Source organism: Oncorhynchus nerka, unplaced genomic scaffold, assembly GCF_034236695.1.
Source record: "Oncorhynchus nerka isolate Pitt River unplaced genomic scaffold, Oner_Uvic_2.0 unplaced_scaffold_701, whole genome shotgun sequence".
Classification (NCBI taxonomy): Eukaryota; Metazoa; Chordata; class Actinopteri; order Salmoniformes; family Salmonidae; genus Oncorhynchus; species Oncorhynchus nerka.
Genome location: NW_027040473.1, coordinates 114,847 through 135,486, shown reverse-complemented (window position 1 = coordinate 135,486; position 20,640 = coordinate 114,847). Strand labels below are relative to the sequence as shown.

Genomic DNA, 20,640 nt, shown 5'->3' with positions numbered 1-20,640 from the left:
ACACTGTTAAATTAACACCAGCAGTGTAGAAGGACAATGGCAGATGCATTTGGTTTATTCTCTCAAACAACATATAGATTCATCTTCCGTTTCCTAGAATTGTATGGTCATATTGTTATACTAATGTGAAAATCAATGAATTTATTCAATATGTTATTCAATATAATATTATTTACATATTATAATACATATTTTTCTCTGAACTGAATATTTCTTCCTGATGATTAGTTCTTATATGTCATTTTATTTACTCACAGAGCAGCTCTGGAGGCTTTGACCACTGGCAGCAGCCTCAGAAGACCTTCCTCTGATCTGGAGTATTTCTTCAGGTCAAACACATCCAGCTCCTTTTCTGAAGTCAGCAACACAAAGACCAGAGCTGACCACTGTGCAGGTGACAGGTTGGGTTTTGAGAGACTTCCTGATCTCAGGTAGCTTTGGATCTCCTCCACTAGAGAATGGTCATTCAGTTCATTCAGACAGTGGAACAGATTGATGCTCCTCTCTGGAGAGGGATTCTCCCTGATCTTCTCCTTGATGTACTTGACTGTTTCTTCATGGCTCTGTGAGCTGCTTCTTGTCTTTGTCAGTAGACCTCGTAAGTGCTTCTGATTGGACTCCAGTGAGAGGCCCAGAAGGAAGCGGAGGAAAAGGTCCAGGTTTCCTGCCTCACTTCGTAAGGCTTTATCCACAGCACTCCTGTAGAAAGCAACTTGAGGCTTGTCTCTGAACAGCGAAGAAAAGACACTGGACTTTGTTTGCGGTTTGTCCATTAGATTCTTATTGTTTTTGATGAATGAGAGGAACACATATACAGCAGCCAGAAACTCCTGAATGCTCAGATGAACAAAGCAGTACACCTTGTCCTGGTACAGCCCACATTCCTCTTTAAAGAGCTGTGTGCACAATCCTGAGTACACTGAGGCTTCATTGACATCAATGCCAGCCTCTTTCAGGTCTTCTTCATAGAAAATCAGATTGCCATACACAAGCTGTTGAAAAGCCAGTTTTCCCAGTGACAGAATGCTCTCTTTATTCCAGTGTGGACCTGTTTCTTTCCGAAGATACTTTTCATTCTTTTGTTTGGTAAGAAACACCACAAGGTGTGTGTACATCTCAGTCAGAGTCTTGGGCATCTCTTCTCTCTTATGCTTCAGCATGTGTTCAAGGACTGTTGCAGAAATCCAACAAAAGACTGGAATGTGGCACATGATGTGGAGGCTCCTTGATGTCTTTATGTGTGAGATGATTCTGCTGGCCAGGTCCTCATCACTGAATCTCTTCCTGAAGTACTCCTCCTTCTGTGGGTCATTGAACCCTCGTACCTCTGTCACCTGGTCAACACACCCTGAGGGGATTTTATTGGCTGCTGCAGGTCGGGTAGTTATCCAGAGGAGAGCAGAGGGAAGCAGATTTCCCTTGATGAGATTTGTCAGCAGAACATCCACTGAGGTTGACTCTGTGACGTCACAACAGATCTTGTTCTTCTGGAAGTCTAGGGGCAGTCGGCACTCATCCAGACCATCAAAGATGAACAGAACTTTGTACTTGTCAAAGTTGGAGATTCCTGATTGTTTGGTTTCCATTGAGAAGTGATTGAGAAGTTCAAACAAAGTGTGTTTGTCCCCTTTCATCAAATTCAGCTCCCGGAAAGGGAATGAAAATACAAATTGGACATCCTGATTTGCTTTTCCTTCAGCCCAGTCCAGAATGAACTTCTGCACAGAGACTGTTTTTCCAATGCCAGCGACTCCCTTTGTCAGCACAGTTCTGATAGGTTTGTCTTGTCCAGTTAAGGGTTTGAAGATGTCGTTACATTTGATTGCAGTCTCTGGTGTTGCTTGTTTCCTGGTTGTTGTCTCAATCTGTCTCAGCTCATGTTCATTATTGACCTCTCCTGTTCCACCCTCTGTGATGTAGAGCTCTGTGTAGATCTTATTGAGAAGTGTTGGGTTTCCTTGTTTAGCGATCCCCTCAAATACACATTGAAACTTCTTCTTTAGATTAGATTTGAGGTCACGTTGGCAAATCACAGCAAGATCATCTGAATCTAGAAATAACACAGAGGATATTAATATTACTGTTTTAATACCTACAGTATTGTAGGACTGTTATAAAGTTTTCAATTATAGTCTTCTCTTAACTGACTGTCTAAATCTGTAAATGTTTTCATAATGCATTACCGACTGGTGTGACTGATTATATTATTATTGGTATTATTGATGGTATTATTAATGTTGCCTCTTTCTCTAAATGAATCACCACAACACATCCCTGCTGCTACTTGATGAGGTCACTAGGTGTTGTGTTAAGGCTGCTACAATATCTTTGAGTTACACAGCTACTTTAGCTGTACTTTAGCTACAGCTTTTAAATGTTATAAAACAGCATTCAACATGAGGCAGACAGCTCTTACTTTTCTCCAGTGTGTCAGCAAGCTTCTTCTGGTTCATTTTCCTCAGGATGTGCAGTGTGATCTTCAGAGCCCCCTCTCTGGCACTGCTCTCCTGCTTCTCATCTTCAGCATCCACCACTTCCTGCTTCTGACTCTCAAAGCCTTCTGGGAGTTCTGGACTAAGAATCCTCTTGAACATCTTCAGCTCGTTCTTCACAAATGTCATAATTTTCTCTTCAAGCAACTGAAATAAATAAAGTAAATAAGTTAAGCAAGAGAAGAAATGCTTTCTCATTAACACATTAATGAATGATTGACAGATCAACTTTACTTGAGGTAAACAAAAACAAAAACAAATGTACACAACAGGACCACATACACTGAATATGGAGGCCAGGTCTGTTTGATGACTCTGGGAAGACTGACCACTGAGCATCTCTGACTCTGATCTCTCCTGTTGGTTTCTGTGGACAAAACATGAGATTACATCTCCTCATCCAGGGAGTACACACACACACACACACACACACACAGGGAATGTTGTGTTTGTTTAAAATTGTTTTAGGACTATGAAAATAGACAAAATGATTAGCCTATGGATTATGAAAACAACAACAATAAATGGGAAAATGGGAGGAGAAATGACTAGAGACAGTGTTGTTTAACTCACTGACCAGGACCCATGAGTTTTCTTACCTTTCAGTAGAAAAGTCTTCCTCTCTAAACCGTATAGGTTGAACCATAGACTGGTCACTCTTCATGGACACACAGCTGGGTACAGTGGAGGCTGGTCTCTCCTGCTTGATTGGACTTCAACACAACAGAGACAAACATTACATCTCTCAACTACTCTGAGCTCAGATGGGGAAACATAAGAAGAGTTTCACAAATAGAACTGACTTCTAGATGTTAGTTAATGGCGCGAGCAGTGTGTCATTTTTAATGACGAAATTAATTTATCGACGCGAGCGTTGTAGTCAGTCTGTCAGCCCCGCTAAAAGGCTGGTGTCGTTACTCTGCCTCTCCGGGGGATGTTGAGGTAAATTTACGAACCGGGAGGGTTGAATTATGTAATTTATTGGAGGGCTGGAAGACGCACTCTCGAGGTTGTTTACTCACAATATCAGATATTAAGATGATTTTTATAATGAATGTATACTGAGGTTGAGGTTCTGACTAGTGATTATTTACCCGGTGTTCAATACCTGCTATTGAGGCGCCCTGAATAATATTCAAAAGTTCGGTCCTTGGACACAGAGGGTTTAAACACTAAAGTTACCGTCCATCTAGTGAAGAGAGGAGAACCGGACAGAGGTAGCCAGCATCCGTCAACGAGAGAGGGAGAAGCCTCACCGGGATTTAACAGGTGGAAGAAACAACCGGGGAGCTCTATCGGTCCACAAGAAATGCAGACAGCCGGTGATGATGTAGTGGTAGCTATGGTAACTAGGATGCTGCTGGTAGAGTAGCTAGGATAACTAGGATGCTGCTGGTAGAGTAGCTAGCTAGCTTACCGAGCTGTACCGACTAGCTAGGATAACTAGCAGGTCGTTTGTCTGTCCCTCGTCTCGATGATGATGAATAATCCGGTGAACCACAAAATGAAACAAGGATAGAGAGTGAAAAGGATCTGGCTACACTCACACTGTCTCTCATCCACAAAGCGTCTCAGAGTAGAAAAGTCGTATAGGTGCTGAGAATAAAGACAGTTTACACTTATGGGTATAAATTAAAGCTATTTAATGGTGGGTAACTATGCATGAAGTCTCTGGTCCCACCTAGTCGGCAGATATTTAGGACACCTCGTGAGCTGTCCTAAGTAGTTAAGAGTTAACAGCAGGTGTCTTGATAATACTATAGAATAATGCAAACACTAAAGTTACCGTCCATCTAGTGAAGAGAGGAGGGGTTAAACACTAAAGTTACCGTCCATCTAGTGAAGAGAGGAGGGGTTAAACACTAAAGTTACCGTCCATCTAGTGTAGAGAGGAGGGGTTAAACACTAAAGTTACCGTCCATCTAGTGAAGAGAGGAGGGGTTAAACACTAAAGTCCATCTAGTGAAGAGAGGAGGGGTTAAACACTAAAGTCCATCTAGTGAAGAGAGGAGGGGTTAAACACTAAAGTTACCGTCCATCTAGTGAAGAGAGGAGGGGTTAAACACTAAAGTTACCTGTCCATCTAGTGAAGAGAGGAGGGTTAAACACTAAAGTTACCGTCCATCTAGTGAAGAGAGGAGGGGTTAAACACTAAAGTTACCGTCCATCTAGTGAAGAGAGGAGGGGTTAAACACTAAAGTCCATCTAGTGAAGAGAGGAGGGGTTAAACACTAAAGTCCATCTAGTGAAGAGAGGAGGGGTTAAACACTAAAGTTACCGTCCATCTAGTGAAGAGAGGAGGGGTTAAACACTAAAGTTACCGTCCATCTAGTGAAGAGAGGAGGGGTTAAACACTAAAGTTACCGTCCATCTAGTGTAGAGAGGAGGGGTTAAACACTAAAGTTACCGTCCATCTAGTGAAGAGAGGAGGGGTTAAACACTAAAGTTACTACTGTCCATCTAGTGAAGAGAGGAGGGGTTAAACACTAAAGTTACCGTCCATCTAGTGAAGAGAGGAGGGGTTAAACACTAAAGTTACCGTCCATCTAGTGAAGAGAGGAGGGGTTAAACACTAAAGTTACCGTCCATCTAGTGAAGAGAGGAGGGGTTAAACACTAAAGTTACATGGTCCATCTAGCGAAGAGAGGAGGGGTTAAACACTAAAGTTACCGTCCATCTAGTGAAGAGAGGAGGGGTTAAACACTAAAGTTACTACTGTCCATCTAGTGAAGAGAGGAGGGGTTAAACACTAAAGTTACCGTCCATCTAGTGTAGAGAGGAGGGGTTAAACACTAAAGTTACCGTCCATCTAGTGAAGAGAGGAGGGGTTAAACACTAAAGTTACCGTCCATCTAGTGAAGAGAGGAGGGGTTAAACACTAAAGTTACCGTCCATCTAGTGAAGAGAGGAGGGGTTAAACACTAAAGTTACCGTCCATCTAGTGAAGAGAGGAGGGGTTAAACACTAAAGTTACCGTCCATCTAGTGAAGAGAGGAGGGGTTAAACACTAAAGTTACCGTCCATCTAGTGAAGAGAGGGGTTAAACACTAAAGTTACCGTCCATCTAGTGAAGAGAGGAGGGGTTAAACACTAAAGTTACCGTCCATCTAGTGAAGAGAGGAGGGGTTAAACACTAAAGTTACCGTCCATCTAGTGAAGAGAGGAGGGGTTAAACACTAAAGTTACCGTCCATCTAGTGAAGAGAGGAGGGGTCAAACACTAAAGTTACCGTCCATCTAGTGAAGAGAGGAGGGGTTAAACACTAAAGTTACCGTCCATCTAATGAAGAGAGGAGGGGTTAAACACTAAAGTTACCGTCCATCTAGTGAAGAGAGGAGGGGTTAAACACTAAAGTTACCGTCCATCTAGTGAAGAGAGGAGGGGTTAAACACTAAAGTTACTGTCCATCTAGTGAAGAGAGGAGGGGTTAAACACTAAAGTTACCATCCATCTAGTGAAGAGAGGAGGGGTTAAACACTAAAGTTACAGTCCATCTAGTGAAGAGAGGAGGGGTTAAACACTAAAGTTACTGTCCATCTAGTGAAGAGAGGAGGGGTTAAACACTAAAGTTACCGTCCATCTAGTGAATAGAGGAGGGGTTAAACACTAAAGTTACCGTCCATCTAGTGAATAGAGGAGGGGTTAAACATTAAGTTACCGTCCATCTAGTGAAGAGAGGAGGGGTTAAACACTAAAGTTACCGTCCATCTAGTGAAGAGAGGAGGGGTTAAACACTAAAGTTATCGTCCATCTAGTGAAGAGAGGAGGGGTTAAACACTAAAGTTATCGTCCATCTAGTGAAGAGAGGAGGGGTTAAACACTAAAGTTACCGTCCATCTAGTGAAGAGAGGAGGGGTTAAACACTAAAGTCCATCTAGTGAAGAGAGGAGGGGTTAAACACTAAAGTCCATCTAGTGAAGAGAGGAGGGGTTAAACACTAAAGTTACCGTCCATCTAGTGAAGAGAGGAGGGGTTAAACACTAAAGTTACCGTCCATCTAGTGAAGAGAGGAGGGGTTAAACACTAAAGTTACCGTCCATCTAGTGAAGAGAGGAGGGGTTAAACACTAAAGTTACCGTCCATCTAGTGAAGAGAGGAGGGGTTAAACACTAAAGTTACTACTGTCCATCTAGTGAAGAGAGGAGGGGTTAAACACTAAAGTTACCGTCCATCTAGTGAAGAGAGGAGGGGTTAAACACTAAAGTTACCGTCCATCTAGTGAAGAGAGGAGGGGTTAAACACTAAAGTTACCGTCCATCTAGTGAAGAGAGGAGGGGTTAAACACTAAAGTTACCGTCCATCTAGCGAAGAGAGGAGGGGTTAAACACTAAAGTTACCGTCCATCTAGTGAAGAGAGGAGGGGTTAAACACTAAAGTTACTACTGTCCATCTAGTGAAGAGAGGAGGGGTTAAACACTAAAGTTACCGTCCATCTAGTGAAGAGAGGAGGGGTTAAACACTAAAGTTACCGTCCATCTAGTGAAGAGAGGAGGGGTTAAACACTAAAGTTACCGTCCATCTAGTGAAGAGAGGAGGGGTTAAACACTAAAGTTACCGTCCATCTAGTGAAGAGAGGAGGGGTTAAACACTAAAGTTACCGTCCATCTAGTGAAGAGAGGAGGGTTAAACACTAAAGTTACCGTCCATCTAGTGAAGAGAGGAGGGTTAAACACTAAAGTTACCGTCCATCTAGTGAAGAGAGGAGGGGTTAAACACTAAAGTTACCGTCCATCTAGTGAAGAGAGGAGGGGTTAAACACTAAAGTTACCGTCCATCTAGTGAAGAGAGGAGGGGTTAAACACTAAAGTTACCGTCCATCTAGTGAAGAGAGGAGGGGTTAAACACTAAAGTTACCGTCCATCTAGTGAAGAGAGGAGGGGTTAAACACTAAAGTTACCGTCCATCTAGTGAAGAGAGGAGGGGTTAAACACTAAAGTTACCGTCCATCTAGTGAAGAGAGGAGGGGTTAAACACTAAAGTTACCGTCCATCTAGTGAAGAGAGGAGGGGTTAAACACTAAAGTTACCGTCCATCTAGTGAAGAGAGGAGGGGTTAAACACTAAAGTTACTGTCCATCTAGTGAAGAGAGGAGGGGTTAAACACTAAAGTTACCATCCATCTAGTGAAGAGAGGAGGGGTTAAACACTAAAGTTACAGTCCATCTAGTGAAGAGAGGAGGGGTTAAACACTAAAGTTACTGTCCATCTAGTGAAGAGAGGAGGGGTTAAACACTAAAGTTACCGTCCATCTAGTGAAGAGAGGAGGGGTTAAACACTAAAGTTACCGTCCATCTAGTGAAGAGAGGAGGGGTTAAACACTAAAGTTACCGTCCATCTAGTGAAGAGAGGAGGGGTTAAACACTAAAGTTACCGTCCATCTAGTGAAGAGAGGAGGGGTTAAACACTAAAGTTATCGTCCATCTAGTGAAGAGAGGAGGGGTTAAACACTAAAGTTACCGTCCATCTAGTGAAGAGAGGAGGGGTTAAACACTAAAGTTACCGTCCATCTAGTGAAGAGAGGAGGGGTTAAACACTAAAGTTACCGTCCATCTAGTGAAGAGAGGAGGGGTTAAACACTAAAGTTACCATCTAGTGAAGAGAGGAGGGGTTAAACACTAAAGTTACCGTCCATCTAGTGAAGAGAGGAGGGGTTAAACACTAAAGTTACCGTCCATCTAGTGAAGAGAGGAGGGGTTAAACACTAAAGTTACCATCCATCTAGTGAAGAGAGGAGGGGTTAAACACTAAAGTTACCGTCCATCTAGTGAAGAGAGGAGGGGTTAAACACTAAAGTTACCGTCCATCTAGTGAAGAGAGGAGGGTTAAACACTAAAGTTACCGTCCATCTAGTGAAGAGAGGAGGGGTTAAACACTAAAGTTACCGTCCATCTAGTGAAGAGAGGAGGGGTTAAACACTAAAGTTACCGTCCATCTAGTGAAGAGAGGAGGGTTAAACACTAAAGTTACCGTCCATCTAGTGAAGAGAGGAGGGGTTAAACACTAAAGTTACCGTCCATCTAGTGAAGAGAGGAGGGGTTAAACACTAAAGTCCATCTAGTGAAGAGAGGAGGGGTTAAACACTAAAGTTACCGTCCATCTAGTGAAGAGAGGAGGGGTTAAACACTAAAGTTACTGTCCATCTAGTGAAGAGAGGAGGGGTTAAACACTAAAGTTACCGTCCATCTAGTGAAGAGAGGAGGGGTTAAACACTAAAGTTACCGTCCATCTAGTGAAGAGAGGAGGGGTTAAACACTAAAGTTACCGTCCATCTAGTGAAGAGAGGAGGGGTTAAACACTAAAGTTACCGTCCATCTAGTGAAGAGAGGAGGGGTTAAACACTAAAGTTACCGTCCATCTAGTGAAGAGAGGAGGGGTTAAACACTAAAGTTACCGTCCATCTAGTGAAGAGAGGAGGGGTTAAACACTAAAGTTACCGTCCATCTAGTGAAGAGAGGAGGGGTTAAACACTAAAGTTACCGTCCATCTAGTGAAGAGAGGAGGGGTTAAACACTAAAGTTACCGTCCATCTAGTGAAGAGAGGAGGGGTTAAACACTAAAGTTACCGTCCATCTAGTGAAGAGAGGAGGGGTTAAACACTAAAGTTACATCTAGTGAAGAGAGGAGGGTTAAACACTAAAGTTACCGTCCATCTAGTGAAGAGAGGAGGGGTTAAACACTAAAGTTACCGTCCATCTAGTGAAGAGAGGAGGGGTTAAACACTAAAGTTACCGTCCATCTAGTGAAGAGAGGAGGGGTTAAACACTAAAGTTACCGTCCATCTAGTGAAGAGAGGAGGGGTTAAACACTAAAGTTACCGTCCATCTAGTGAAGAGAGGAGGGGTTAAACACTAAAGTTACCGTCCATCTAGTGAAGAGAGGAGGGGTTAAACACTAAAGTTACCGTCCATCTAGTGAAGAGAGGAGGGGTTAAACACTAAAGTTACTGTCCATCTAGTGAAGAGAGGAGGGTTAAACACTAAAGTTACCGTCCATCTAGTGAAGAGAGGAGGGGTTAAACACTAAAGTTACCGTCCATCTAGTGAAGAGAGGAGGGGTTAAACACTAAAGTTACCGTCCATCTAGTGAAGAGAGGAGGGGTTAAACACTAAAGTTACCGTCCATCTAGTGAAGAGAGGAGGGGTTAAACACTAAAGTTACAGTCCATCTAGTGAAGAGAGGAGGGGTTAAACACTAAAGTCCATCTAGTGAAGAGAGGAGGGGTTAAACACTAAAGTTACTGTCCATCTAGTGAAGAGAGGAGGGGTTAAACACTAAAGTTACCGTCCATCTAGTGAAGAGAGGAGGGGTTAAACACTAAAGTTACCGTCCATCTAGTGAAGAGAGGAGGGGTTAAACACTAAAGTTACCGTCCATCTAGTGAAGAGAGGAGGGGTTAAACACTAAAGTTACCGTCCATCTAGTGAAGAGAGGAGGGTTAAACACTAAAGTTACCGTCCATCTAGTGAAGAGAGGAGGGGTTAAACACTAAAGTCCATCTAGTGAAGAGAGGAGGGGTTAAACACTAAAGTTACCGTCCATCTAGTGAAGAGAGGAGGGGTTAAACACTAAAGTTACCGTCCATCTAGTGAAGAGAGGAGGGGTTAAACACTAAAGTTACCATCCATCTAGTGAAGAGAGGAGGGGTTAAACACTAAAGTTACCGTCCATCTAGTGAAGAGAGGAGGGGTTAAACACTAAAGTTACCGTCCATCTAGTGAAGAGAGGAGGGGTTAAACACTAAAGTTACCGTCCATCTAGTGAAGAGAGGAGGGGTTAAACACTAAAGTTACCGTCCATCTAGTGAAGAGAGGAGGGGTTAAACACTAAAGTTACCGTCCATCTAGTGAAGAGAGGAGGGGTTAAACACTAAAGTTACCGTCCATCTAGTGAAGAGAGGAGGGGTTAAACACTAAAGTTACCGTCCATCTAGTGAAGAGAGGAGGGTTAAACACTAAAGTCCATCTAGTGAAGAGAGGAGGGGTTAAACACTAAAGTTACCGTCCATCTAGTGAAGAGAGGAGGGGTTAAACACTAAAGTTACTGTCCATCTAGTGAAGAGAGGAGGGGTTAAACACTAAAGTTACCGTCCATCTAGTGAAGAGAGGAGGGGTTAAACACTAAAGTTAAGTCCATCTAGTGAAGAGAGGAGGGGTTAAACACTAAAGTTACCGTCCATCTAGTGAAGAGAGGAGGGGTTAAACACTAAAGTTACCGTCCATCTAGTGAAGAGAGGAGGGGTTAAACACTAAAGTTACCGTCCATCTAGTGAAGAGAGGAGGGGTTAAACACTAAAGTTACCGTCCATCTAGTGAAGAGAGGAGGGGTTAAACACTAAAGTTACCGTCCATCTAGTGAAGAGAGGAGGGGTTAAACACTAAAGTTACCGTCCATCTAGTGAAGAGAGGAGGGGTTAAACACTAAAGTTACAGTCCATCTAGTGAAGAGAGGAGGGGTTAAACACTAAAGTCCATCTAGTGAAGAGAGGAGGGTTAAACACTAAAGTCCATCTAGTGAAGAGAGGAGGGTTAAACACTAAAGTTACCGTCCATCTAGTGAAGAGAGGAGGGTTAAACACTAAAGTTACCGTCCATCTAGTGAAGAGAGGAGGGTTAAACACTAAAGTTACCGTCCATCTAGTGAAGAGAGGAGGGGTTAAACACTAAAGTTACCGTCCATCTAGTGAAGAGAGGAGGGGTTAAACACTAAAGTTACCGTCCATCTAGTGAAGAGAGGAGGGGTTAAACACTAAAGTTACCGTCCATCTAGTGAAGAGAGGAGGGGTTAAACACTAAAGTTATTCCATCTAATGAAGAGAGGAGGGGTTAAACACTAAAGTTACTGTCCATCTAGTGAAGAGAGGAGGGGTTAAACACTAAAGTTACCGTCCATCTAGTGAAGAGAGGAGGGGTTAAACACTAAAGTTACCGTCCATCTAGTGAAGAGAGGAGGGGTTAAACACTAAAGTTACCGTCCATCTAGTGAAGAGAGGAGGGGTTAAACACTAAAGTTACCGTCCATCTAGTGAAGAGAGGAGGGTTAAACACTAAAGTTACAGTCCATCTAGTGAAGAGAGGAGGGGTTAAACACTAAAGTCCATCTAGTGAAGAGAGGAGGGGTTAAACACTAAAGTCCATCTAGTGAAGAGAGGAGGGGTTAAACACTAAAGTTACCGCCCATCTAGTGAAGAGAGGAGGGGTTAAACACTAAAGCATTAACGTCCATCTAGTGAAGAGAGGAGGGGTTAAACACTGTCTCTCCTGTTTGTTACCTACCATCTAGTGAAGAGATCATTTTAGTCAGGGGTTAAACACTAAAGTTACCGTCCATCTAGTGAAGAGAGGAGGGGTTAAACACTAAATTTACCCTTCCATCTAGTGAAGAGAGTTGTCTGAACTTCAGAACTGAGACAAATTGTCATTCTCCTCCTCTACATTAGGGGTTAAACACTAAAGTTACCAGTCCATCTCTGAAGAGAGGAGGGTTAAACACTAAAGTTACCGTCCATCTAATCTTGGTGAAGAGAGGAGGGGTTAAACACTAAAGTTACTGTCCATCTAGTGAAGAGGGCTAGTTAAACACTAAAGTTACCAGTCCATCTAGTGAAGAGAGGAGGGGTTAAACACTAACAGTTACTGTCCATCTAGTGAAGAGAGGTGGGGTTAAACACTAAAGCTTCTGGTCCATCTAGTGAAGAGAGGAGGGGTTAAACACTCCCAAGTGGTACCGTCCATCTAGTGAAGAGAGGAGGGTTATACACTAAAGTCTACCGTCCATCTAGTGAAGAGAGGAGGGGTTATCACTAAAGTTACCGTCCATCTAGTCAAGAGACTTCCTTAATTTACACTCCAGTCCATCTAGTGAAGAGAGGAGGGGTTAAACACTAAAGCTACCTTTCCATCTAGTGAAGAGAGGAGGGGTTAAACACTAAAGTTACCGTCCATCTAGTGAAGAGAGGAGAGGTTAAACACTCAAGTTACCGGTGGCCCGCGCATCCATCTAGTGAAGAGAGGAGGGGTTAAACACTAAAGTTACCGTCCATCTAGTCCTCTCTGCTCTCTGCCTCCTCACTAAAGTTGGAACGTCCATCTAGTGAAGACTATGAGGGGTTAAACACTAACACTTACACTGCCCCTCTAGTGAAGAGAGGAGGGGTTAAACACTAAAGTTACCGTCCATCTAGTCCTCTTCCAGGGGTTAAGCACTAAAGTTACCTCTGCCATCTAGTGAAGAGAGGAGGGGTTAAACACTCCTTACCTCCATCTAGTGAAGAGAGGAGGGGTTAAACACTAAAGGCACCGTCCTCTAGTGAAGAGAGGAGGGGTTAAACACTCAAGTCCATCTAGTGAAGAGAGGAGGGGTTAAACACTAAAGTCCTCCGTCCATCTAGTAAAGAGAGGAGGGGTTAAACACTAAAGTTACTGTCCATCTAGTGAAGAGAGGAGGGGTTAAACACTAAAGTTACTGTCCATCTAGTGAAGAGAGGAGGGGTTAAACACTAAAGTTACTGTCCATCTAGTGAAGAGAGGAGGGGTTAAACACTAAAGTTACTGTCCATCTAGTGAAGAGAGGAGGGCTCCCTGTTAAACACTAAAGTTACCTCTCCATCTAGTGAAGAGAGGAGGGGTTAAACACTAAAGTTACTGTCCATCTAGTGAAGAGAGGAGGGGTTAAACACTAAAGTTACCTCCCTCCATCTAGTGAAGAGAGGAGGGGTTAAACACTAAAGTTACCGTCCATCTAGTGAAGAGAGGAGGGGTTAAACACTAAAGTTACCGTCCATCTAGTGAAGAGAGGAGGGGTTAAACACTAAAGTCCATCTAGTCTCTCCAGAGAGGAGGGGTTAAACACTAAAGTTACCGTCCATCTAGTGAAGAGAGGAGGGGTTAAACACTAAAGTTACTCTCCATCTAGTGAAGAGAGGAGGGGTTAAACACTAAAGTTACCGTCCATCTAGTGAAGAGAGGAGGGGTTAAACACTAAAGTTACCTCCTCCCTCTCCATCTAGTGAAGAGAGGAGGGGTTAAACACTAAAGTTTACAGTCCATCTAAAGAAGAGAGGGGTTAAACACTAAAGTTACTGTCCATCTAGTGAAGAGAGGAGGGGTTAAACACTAAAGTTACCGTCCATCTAGTGAAGAGAGGAGGGTTAAACACTAAAGTTACCGTCCATCTAAAGAAGAGAGGAGGGGTTAAACACTAAAGTTACTTCCATCTAGTGAAGAGAGGAGGGGTTAAACACTAAAGTTACTCTACATCTAGTGAAGAGAGGAGGGGTTAAACACTAAAGTTACCTCCATCTAGTGAAGTGAACCAGAGGAGGGTTAAACACTAAAGTTACCCTCCATCTAGTGAAGATTGAGGATTGTTAAACACTAAATTACCTACCATCTAAAGACGAGAGGAGGGGTTAAACACTAAAGTGTACCGTCCATCTAAAGAAGAGAGGAGGGGGTTAAGTAACGGAGCAGAACAGACATGTTTGCTGTAACTAATTGTAATGCCAATGGCTCTGTCAACCTCACATAATGTATTGTCATGTATGTATTGTAATGTAATGTATGTAATGTATTGTATTATATTGTAATGTATTGTAATGTATTGTATTGTATGTATTGTAATGTATTGTAATGTATGTATTGTATTGTAATGTATGTATTGTATTATATTGTATTGTAATGTATTGTAATGTATTATATTGTATGTAATGTAATGTAATGTATTGTAATGTAATGTAATGTATTGTATTGTAATGTATGTATTGTATTATATTGTATTGTAATGTATTATATTGTATGTATTGTATTGTAATGTATTGTATTGTAATGTAATGTATTGTAATGTATGTATTGTATTGTAATGTATGTATTGTAATGTATGTATTGTAATGTATTGTATTGTATTGTAATGTAATGTAATGTATTGTATTGTAATGTATTGTATTGTAATGTATTGTATTGTATTGTAATGTATGTATTGTATTGTAATGTATGTATTGTAATGTATGTATTGTATTGTAATGTATTGTATTGTATTGTAATGTATGTATTGTATTGTAATGTATGTATTGTAATGTATGTATTGTATTGTAATGTATTGTATTGTAATGTATGTAATGTATTGTATTGTAATGTATGTATTGTATTGTATTGTAATGTATGTATTGTAATGTATGTATTGTATTGTATTGTACCATGTATTGTATTGTATTGCCTTGTATTGTATGTGTATTGTAATGTATATTGTAATGTATCCAGGCTATTGTATCAGGCCCTGTATTGTAAACAAGGTATTGTAATATATTGTAATGTATTGTAATGTATTGTATTGTAATGTATCAAATTGTATTGTATTGTATTGGTATTGTAAACTGTATTGTAATATATTGTAATGTATTGTATGTATTGTATTGTATTGTATTGTAATGTAATGTATTGTAATGTATTGTAATACCTGTATTGTATGTAATGTATTATTGTAAAGTACCTAGATGTATTGTAATGTATTTTGCTATGTAATGTATTGTAATGTATGTATTGTATTGTATTGTAATGTATATATTGTATTGTATTGTAAATGTAATGTAAATGTATTGTAATGTATTGTATGTATTGTATGTATTGTAATGCCAGAGTTGACGTGGACCATCGTTCAAACAAAGAGATGCCTCCCTGACCACCAGTGTGTTTGGATATAATGAAGATCAATTCAGTGAAGAAGAACCTCTAGAGTTCTGATCAATATATAAAGGGTTAAATATATACTGTATACTCAGACAGGCTAACCTCCTATAAAGGGTTCTAATATATTCTATATATACTGTATACTCAGACAGGCTAACCTCCTATAAATGGTTAAATATATATTCTATATATACTGTATACTCAGACACTTCCTAACCTCCTATAAAGGGTTCTATATATATTCTATATATACTGTATACTCAGACACTTCCTAACCTCCTATAAAGGGTTCTATATATATTCTATATATACTGTATACTCAGACAATTCCTAACCTCCTATAAAGGGTTCTATATATATTCTATATATACTGTATTCTCAGACACTTCCTAACCTCCTATAAAGGGTTCTATATATATTCTATATATATACTGTATACTCAGACACTTCCTAACCTCCTATAAAGGGTTCTATATATATTCTATATATACTGTATACTCAGACACTTCCTAACCTCCTATAAAGGGTTCTATATATATTCTATATATACTGTATAGTCAGACACTTTGTAACCTCCTATAAAGGGTTCTATATATTTTGTGTTTTCTTTATTTATTTGACACTTCCAACCTCCTATAAAGGGTTCTGACATGGGTTTATTTTGTATACTGTGTTTTTCCTATAAAGGGTTTTATATATTCTATATATACTGTATTGTCTAGACACTTCTAACCTCCTATAAAGGTTCTAATCATATTCTATATATACTGTATACTCTGATTGGGAACCTCCTATAAAGGGTTCATATTCTTTGATGTTTTGTATGATTGTTCCTGTCTTTGTGTTTGCATCAGATAGGGCTGTTTATAACGGTTTTCACATTTCATTATTTTCTATTTTCTTCATGTATAGTTTTTCCTTCATTAAAATATCATGAATCATATTACGCTACTTTTGGTCCGACTCTCCTTCACCACAAGAGAACCTCCTATAAAGGGTTCTATATATATTCTATATATACTGTATACTCTGACACTTCCTAACCTCCTATAAAGGGTTCTATATATATTCTATATATACTGTATACTCAGACACTTCCTAACCTCCTATAAAGGGTTCTATATATATTCTATATATACTGTATACTCAGACACTTCCTAACCTCCTATAAAGGGTTCTATATATATTCTATATATACTGTATACTCAGACACTTCCTAACCTCCTATAAAGGGTTCTATATAGAACTTTAGTGGTTCTGTATATTGTAGGAAGATAAAACCCTTTTTGGTTTCAACAGGAGTGAAGAGTGTGTTGATATAACGGATATATTGTCAGAATTCAGCTTGTAACAACGATCAGAATAAAACTATAAAGTTTTGCTGCCAACATATTAGATCATAATTAAGAGGCTCAATGATTGTGTCATGCTAACATTTTATAGAGGTGTGTGTGTGTGTGTGTGTGTGTGTGTGTGTGTGTGTGTGTGTGTGTGTGTGTGTGTGTGTGTGTGTGTGTGTGTGTGTGTGTGTGTGTGTGTGTGTGTTGTGTGTGTGTGTGTGTGTGTGTGTGTGTGTGTGTGTGTGTGTGTTGTGTGTAAAGTGTGTGTGTGTGTGTGTGTGTGGTTGCTGGTGAGACAACCAATATCACAGTCTAAAATACAAGATACAAACATTCCATTAAAGGGTTCTATATATTTTCTAAAAACTGTAAAACACTTCATAACACAAAAAACTATGAATTAAAATCTTTTCTGTATATTTACAGACAACCCTTTCTGGTTTCCCTGAGCAATACTGTCTGATAAATAACAAATGTGAAAAAATGGTGGAAACACGTTTTAGAAACAAACAACATTGTAATCTCACCTCTTAGCTTTGGTGTCATGTTCCCCAGAGAGTCTCATTTTAGAGGCAGGGTTGGCTGTGGTTAGGACAACTAAACAGAGATCAACATGTTGGTTGTGGTTAACACAGTGTGACAACTAAACAGAGATCCCCCTCCTCTCTCTCCTCAGAGAGACTCATTTTAGAGGCAGGGTGTTGTGTCATCCTCAGAGACTCATTTTAGAGGTGTGGGTGTGTGTGTGTCTGTCTCCCTCAGTGAGACTCATTTTAGAGGTGTGGCCCCCTGTGTTTCTGCTCCAGAGAGACTCATTTTAGAGAACTGTCCCCTAAACAGAGATCCAACATGTTGGTTGTGGTTAAACACAGTGACAACTAAAATGAGAACCAACATGTTTTACAGAACAAGTGACAACTAAAACAGAGATCCAACATGTTGGTGGAAACACGTTTTAGTTAACAAACAACAGTTGACAACTAACCAGAGATCCAACATGTTGGTTGTGGTTAACACAGTGACAACTAAACAGAGATCCAGCATGTTGGTTGTGGTTAACACAGTGACAACTAAACAGAGATCCAACATGTTGGTTGTGGTTAACACAGTGACAACTAAAACAGAGATCCAACATGTTGGTTGTGGTTAACACAGTGACAACTAAACAGAGATCCAACATGTTGGTTGTGGTTATTAACACAGTGACAACTAAACAGAGATCCAACATGTTGGTTGTGGTTAACACAGTGACAACTAAACAGAGATCCAACATGTTGGTTGTGGTTAACACAGTGACAACTAAACAGAGATCCAACATGTTGGTTGTGGTTAACACAGTGACAACTAAACAGAGATCCAACATGTTGGTTGTGGTTAACACAGTGACAACTAAACAGAGATCCAACATGTTGGTTGTGGTTAACACAGTGACAACTAAACAGAGATCAACATGTTGGTTGTGGTTAACACAGTGACAACTAAACAGAGATCCACATGTTGGTTGTGGTTAACACAGTGACAACTAAACAGAGATCCAACATGTTGGTTGTGGTTAACACAGTATTTCTTGAAGGTCATATGTTCTCTTTTATTCATTATCTCTTAGAGATAAAACATTTACTAACAGACACATCCAAACAGTCAGGTGATTTAATGCATCACATGAAAATGTTATTGAATGTGATTGTATTAGGTTAATATAATAATAATAATAATAATAATGTCTCACTTTCTCTTTTAATAATTTCTCTCATTCTAGTGTGTTGTTTTGTTCAACAGGTATGATATTATGATGCTGTTACTGAATTCAGTTCATAATATTAATGTTAAGAAAAGTATGTTCAGTGACTTTCACTACACCCAGTTAGCTAATTACAACAGGAAGCAGGAGCTCATTGGAATTTAGAAAACAACAAATGTTCTGATATTCTTGAAACCCAGTTAGCTATTTGTTATTGAATGTGATGAAAAGTTAGCTATTGTTAACCCACAAATATGAACAACATGTTATTGAATGTGACTTGACTACACCCAGTTAGCTATATGAACAACATGTTATTGAATGTGACTTGACTACACCCAGTTAGCTATATGAACAACATGTTATTGAATGTGACTTGACTACACCCAGTTAGCTATATGAACAACATGATTGAATGTGACTTGACTACACCCAGTGAATGTGACTTGACTACACCCAGTTAGCTATATGAACAACATGTTATTGAATGTGACTTGACTACACCCAGTTAGCTATATGAACAACATGTTATTGAATGTGACTTGACTACACCCAGTTAGCTATATGAACAACATGTTATTGAATGTGACTTGACTACACCCAGTTAGCTATATGAACAACATGTTATTGAATGTGACTTGACTACACCCAGTTAGCTATATGAACAACATGTTATTGAATGTGACTTGACTACACCCAGTTAGCTATATGAACAACATGTTATTGAATGTGACTTGACTACACCCAGTTAGCTATATGAACAACATGTTATTGAATGTGACTTGACTACACCCAGTTAGCTATATGAACAACATGTTATTGAATGTGACTTGACTACACCCAGTTAGCTATATGAACAACATGTTATTGAATGTGACTTGACTACACCCAGTTAGCTATATGAACAACATGTTATTGAATGTGACTTGACTACACCCAGTTAGCTATATGAACAACATGTTATTGAATGTGACTTGACTACACCCAGTTAGCTATATGAACAACATGTTATTGAATGTGACTTGACTACACCCAGTTAGCTATATGAACAACATGTTATTGAATGTGACTTGACTACACCCAGTTAGCTATATGAACAACATGTTATTGAATGTGACTTGACTACACCCAGTTAGCTATATGAACAACATGTTATTGAATGTGACTTGACTACACCCAGTTAGCTATATGAACAACATGTTATTGAATGTGACTTGACTACACCCAGTTAGCTATATGAACAACATGTTATTGAATGTGACTTGACTACACCCAGTTAGCGCCATTTTGTATGATTGAACTGTCACGTAGCTGTCCCAGGTGAAATGGACTGTTAGATCTGAGTGTTTTACTGTCATTCACTACACTAAAATAACACCAGACATTTAATTCTCTACTTCACTTTACAATAATCCCTGGGAAGAGTCTTACCGAACAACATGTAGCCTGAATTCACAACCAGAACATGTCAAGTCATTGAGATATTTTCCGTTGTGCTGAGAGAGAACCTTCCTGATGACAAGTGTCTCTGTATCTATGTTCTAGGTACAGTTGATCTTTGGATGTAATAATATCTGGTCAAAGTCTAGTGACACAACACCATAGTATATCATAACCATAACAGCAGTTTAACCTTTGGTCAGTAAAGGCCAAGGCATATTATAACATGTAGAATCATTATGATGGATCCAGGTTCATATTATAACATGTAGAATCATTATGATGGATCCAGGTTCATACTATAACATGTAGAATCATTATGATGATCCAGGTTCATATTATAACATGTAGAATCATTATGATGATCCAGGTTCATACTATAACATGTAGAATCATTATGATGATCCAGGTTCATACTATAACATGTAGAATCATTATGATGATCCAGGTTCATACTATAACATGTAGAATCATTATGATGATCCAGGTTCATACTATAACATGTAGAATCATTATGATGGATCCAGGTTCATACTATAACATGTAGAATCATTATGATGATCCAGGTTCATACTATAACATGTAGAATCATTATGATGATCCAGGTTCATACTATAACATGTAGAATCATTATGATGATCCAGGTTCATACTATAACATGTAGAATCATTATGATGATCCAGGTTCATACTATAACATGTAGAATCATTATGATGATCCAGGTTCATACTATAACATGTAGAATCATTATGATGATCCAGGTTCATACTATAACATGTAGAATCATTATGATGATCCAGGTTCAACATATCTCTAACTGTGAAGGATACAACGGGGTCCCAAATTATTGACACCCTGATAAAGATTTGTAAAAATGATGTTATAAAATAAATCATTCCAAGACGGAGCTATATTTTATGCTCAAACAAAATGGTGAAATTAAATGAT

General features: G+C 39.7%; 1 protein-coding gene across 2 annotated transcripts in view; it reads right to left on the bottom strand.

Moving 5' to 3' along the window:
- Positions 1–20,640, bottom strand: part of LOC135571192 (NLR family CARD domain-containing protein 3-like) — a 133,751-nt gene that overhangs the window by 15,157 nt on the left and 97,954 nt on the right. Inside the window, exons 1-5 of one of the 2 annotated variants that reach the window (XM_065016977.1) lie at positions 17,039–17,083; positions 3,092–3,205; positions 2,775–2,859; positions 2,417–2,639; positions 256–2,050 (exon numbers count right to left, since the gene is read on the bottom strand). In XM_065016977.1, the coding sequence (XP_064873049.1) occupies positions 256–2,050; positions 2,417–2,639; positions 2,775–2,859; positions 3,092–3,205; positions 17,039–17,076 (2,255 nt within the window). In that variant the 5' untranslated portion in view covers positions 17,077–17,083. Of the gene's footprint in view, positions 1–255; positions 2,051–2,416; positions 2,640–2,774; positions 2,860–3,091; positions 3,206–17,038; positions 17,084–20,640 lie in introns of those variants that run through there. The other variant, XM_065016976.1, reaches the window with a different exon arrangement.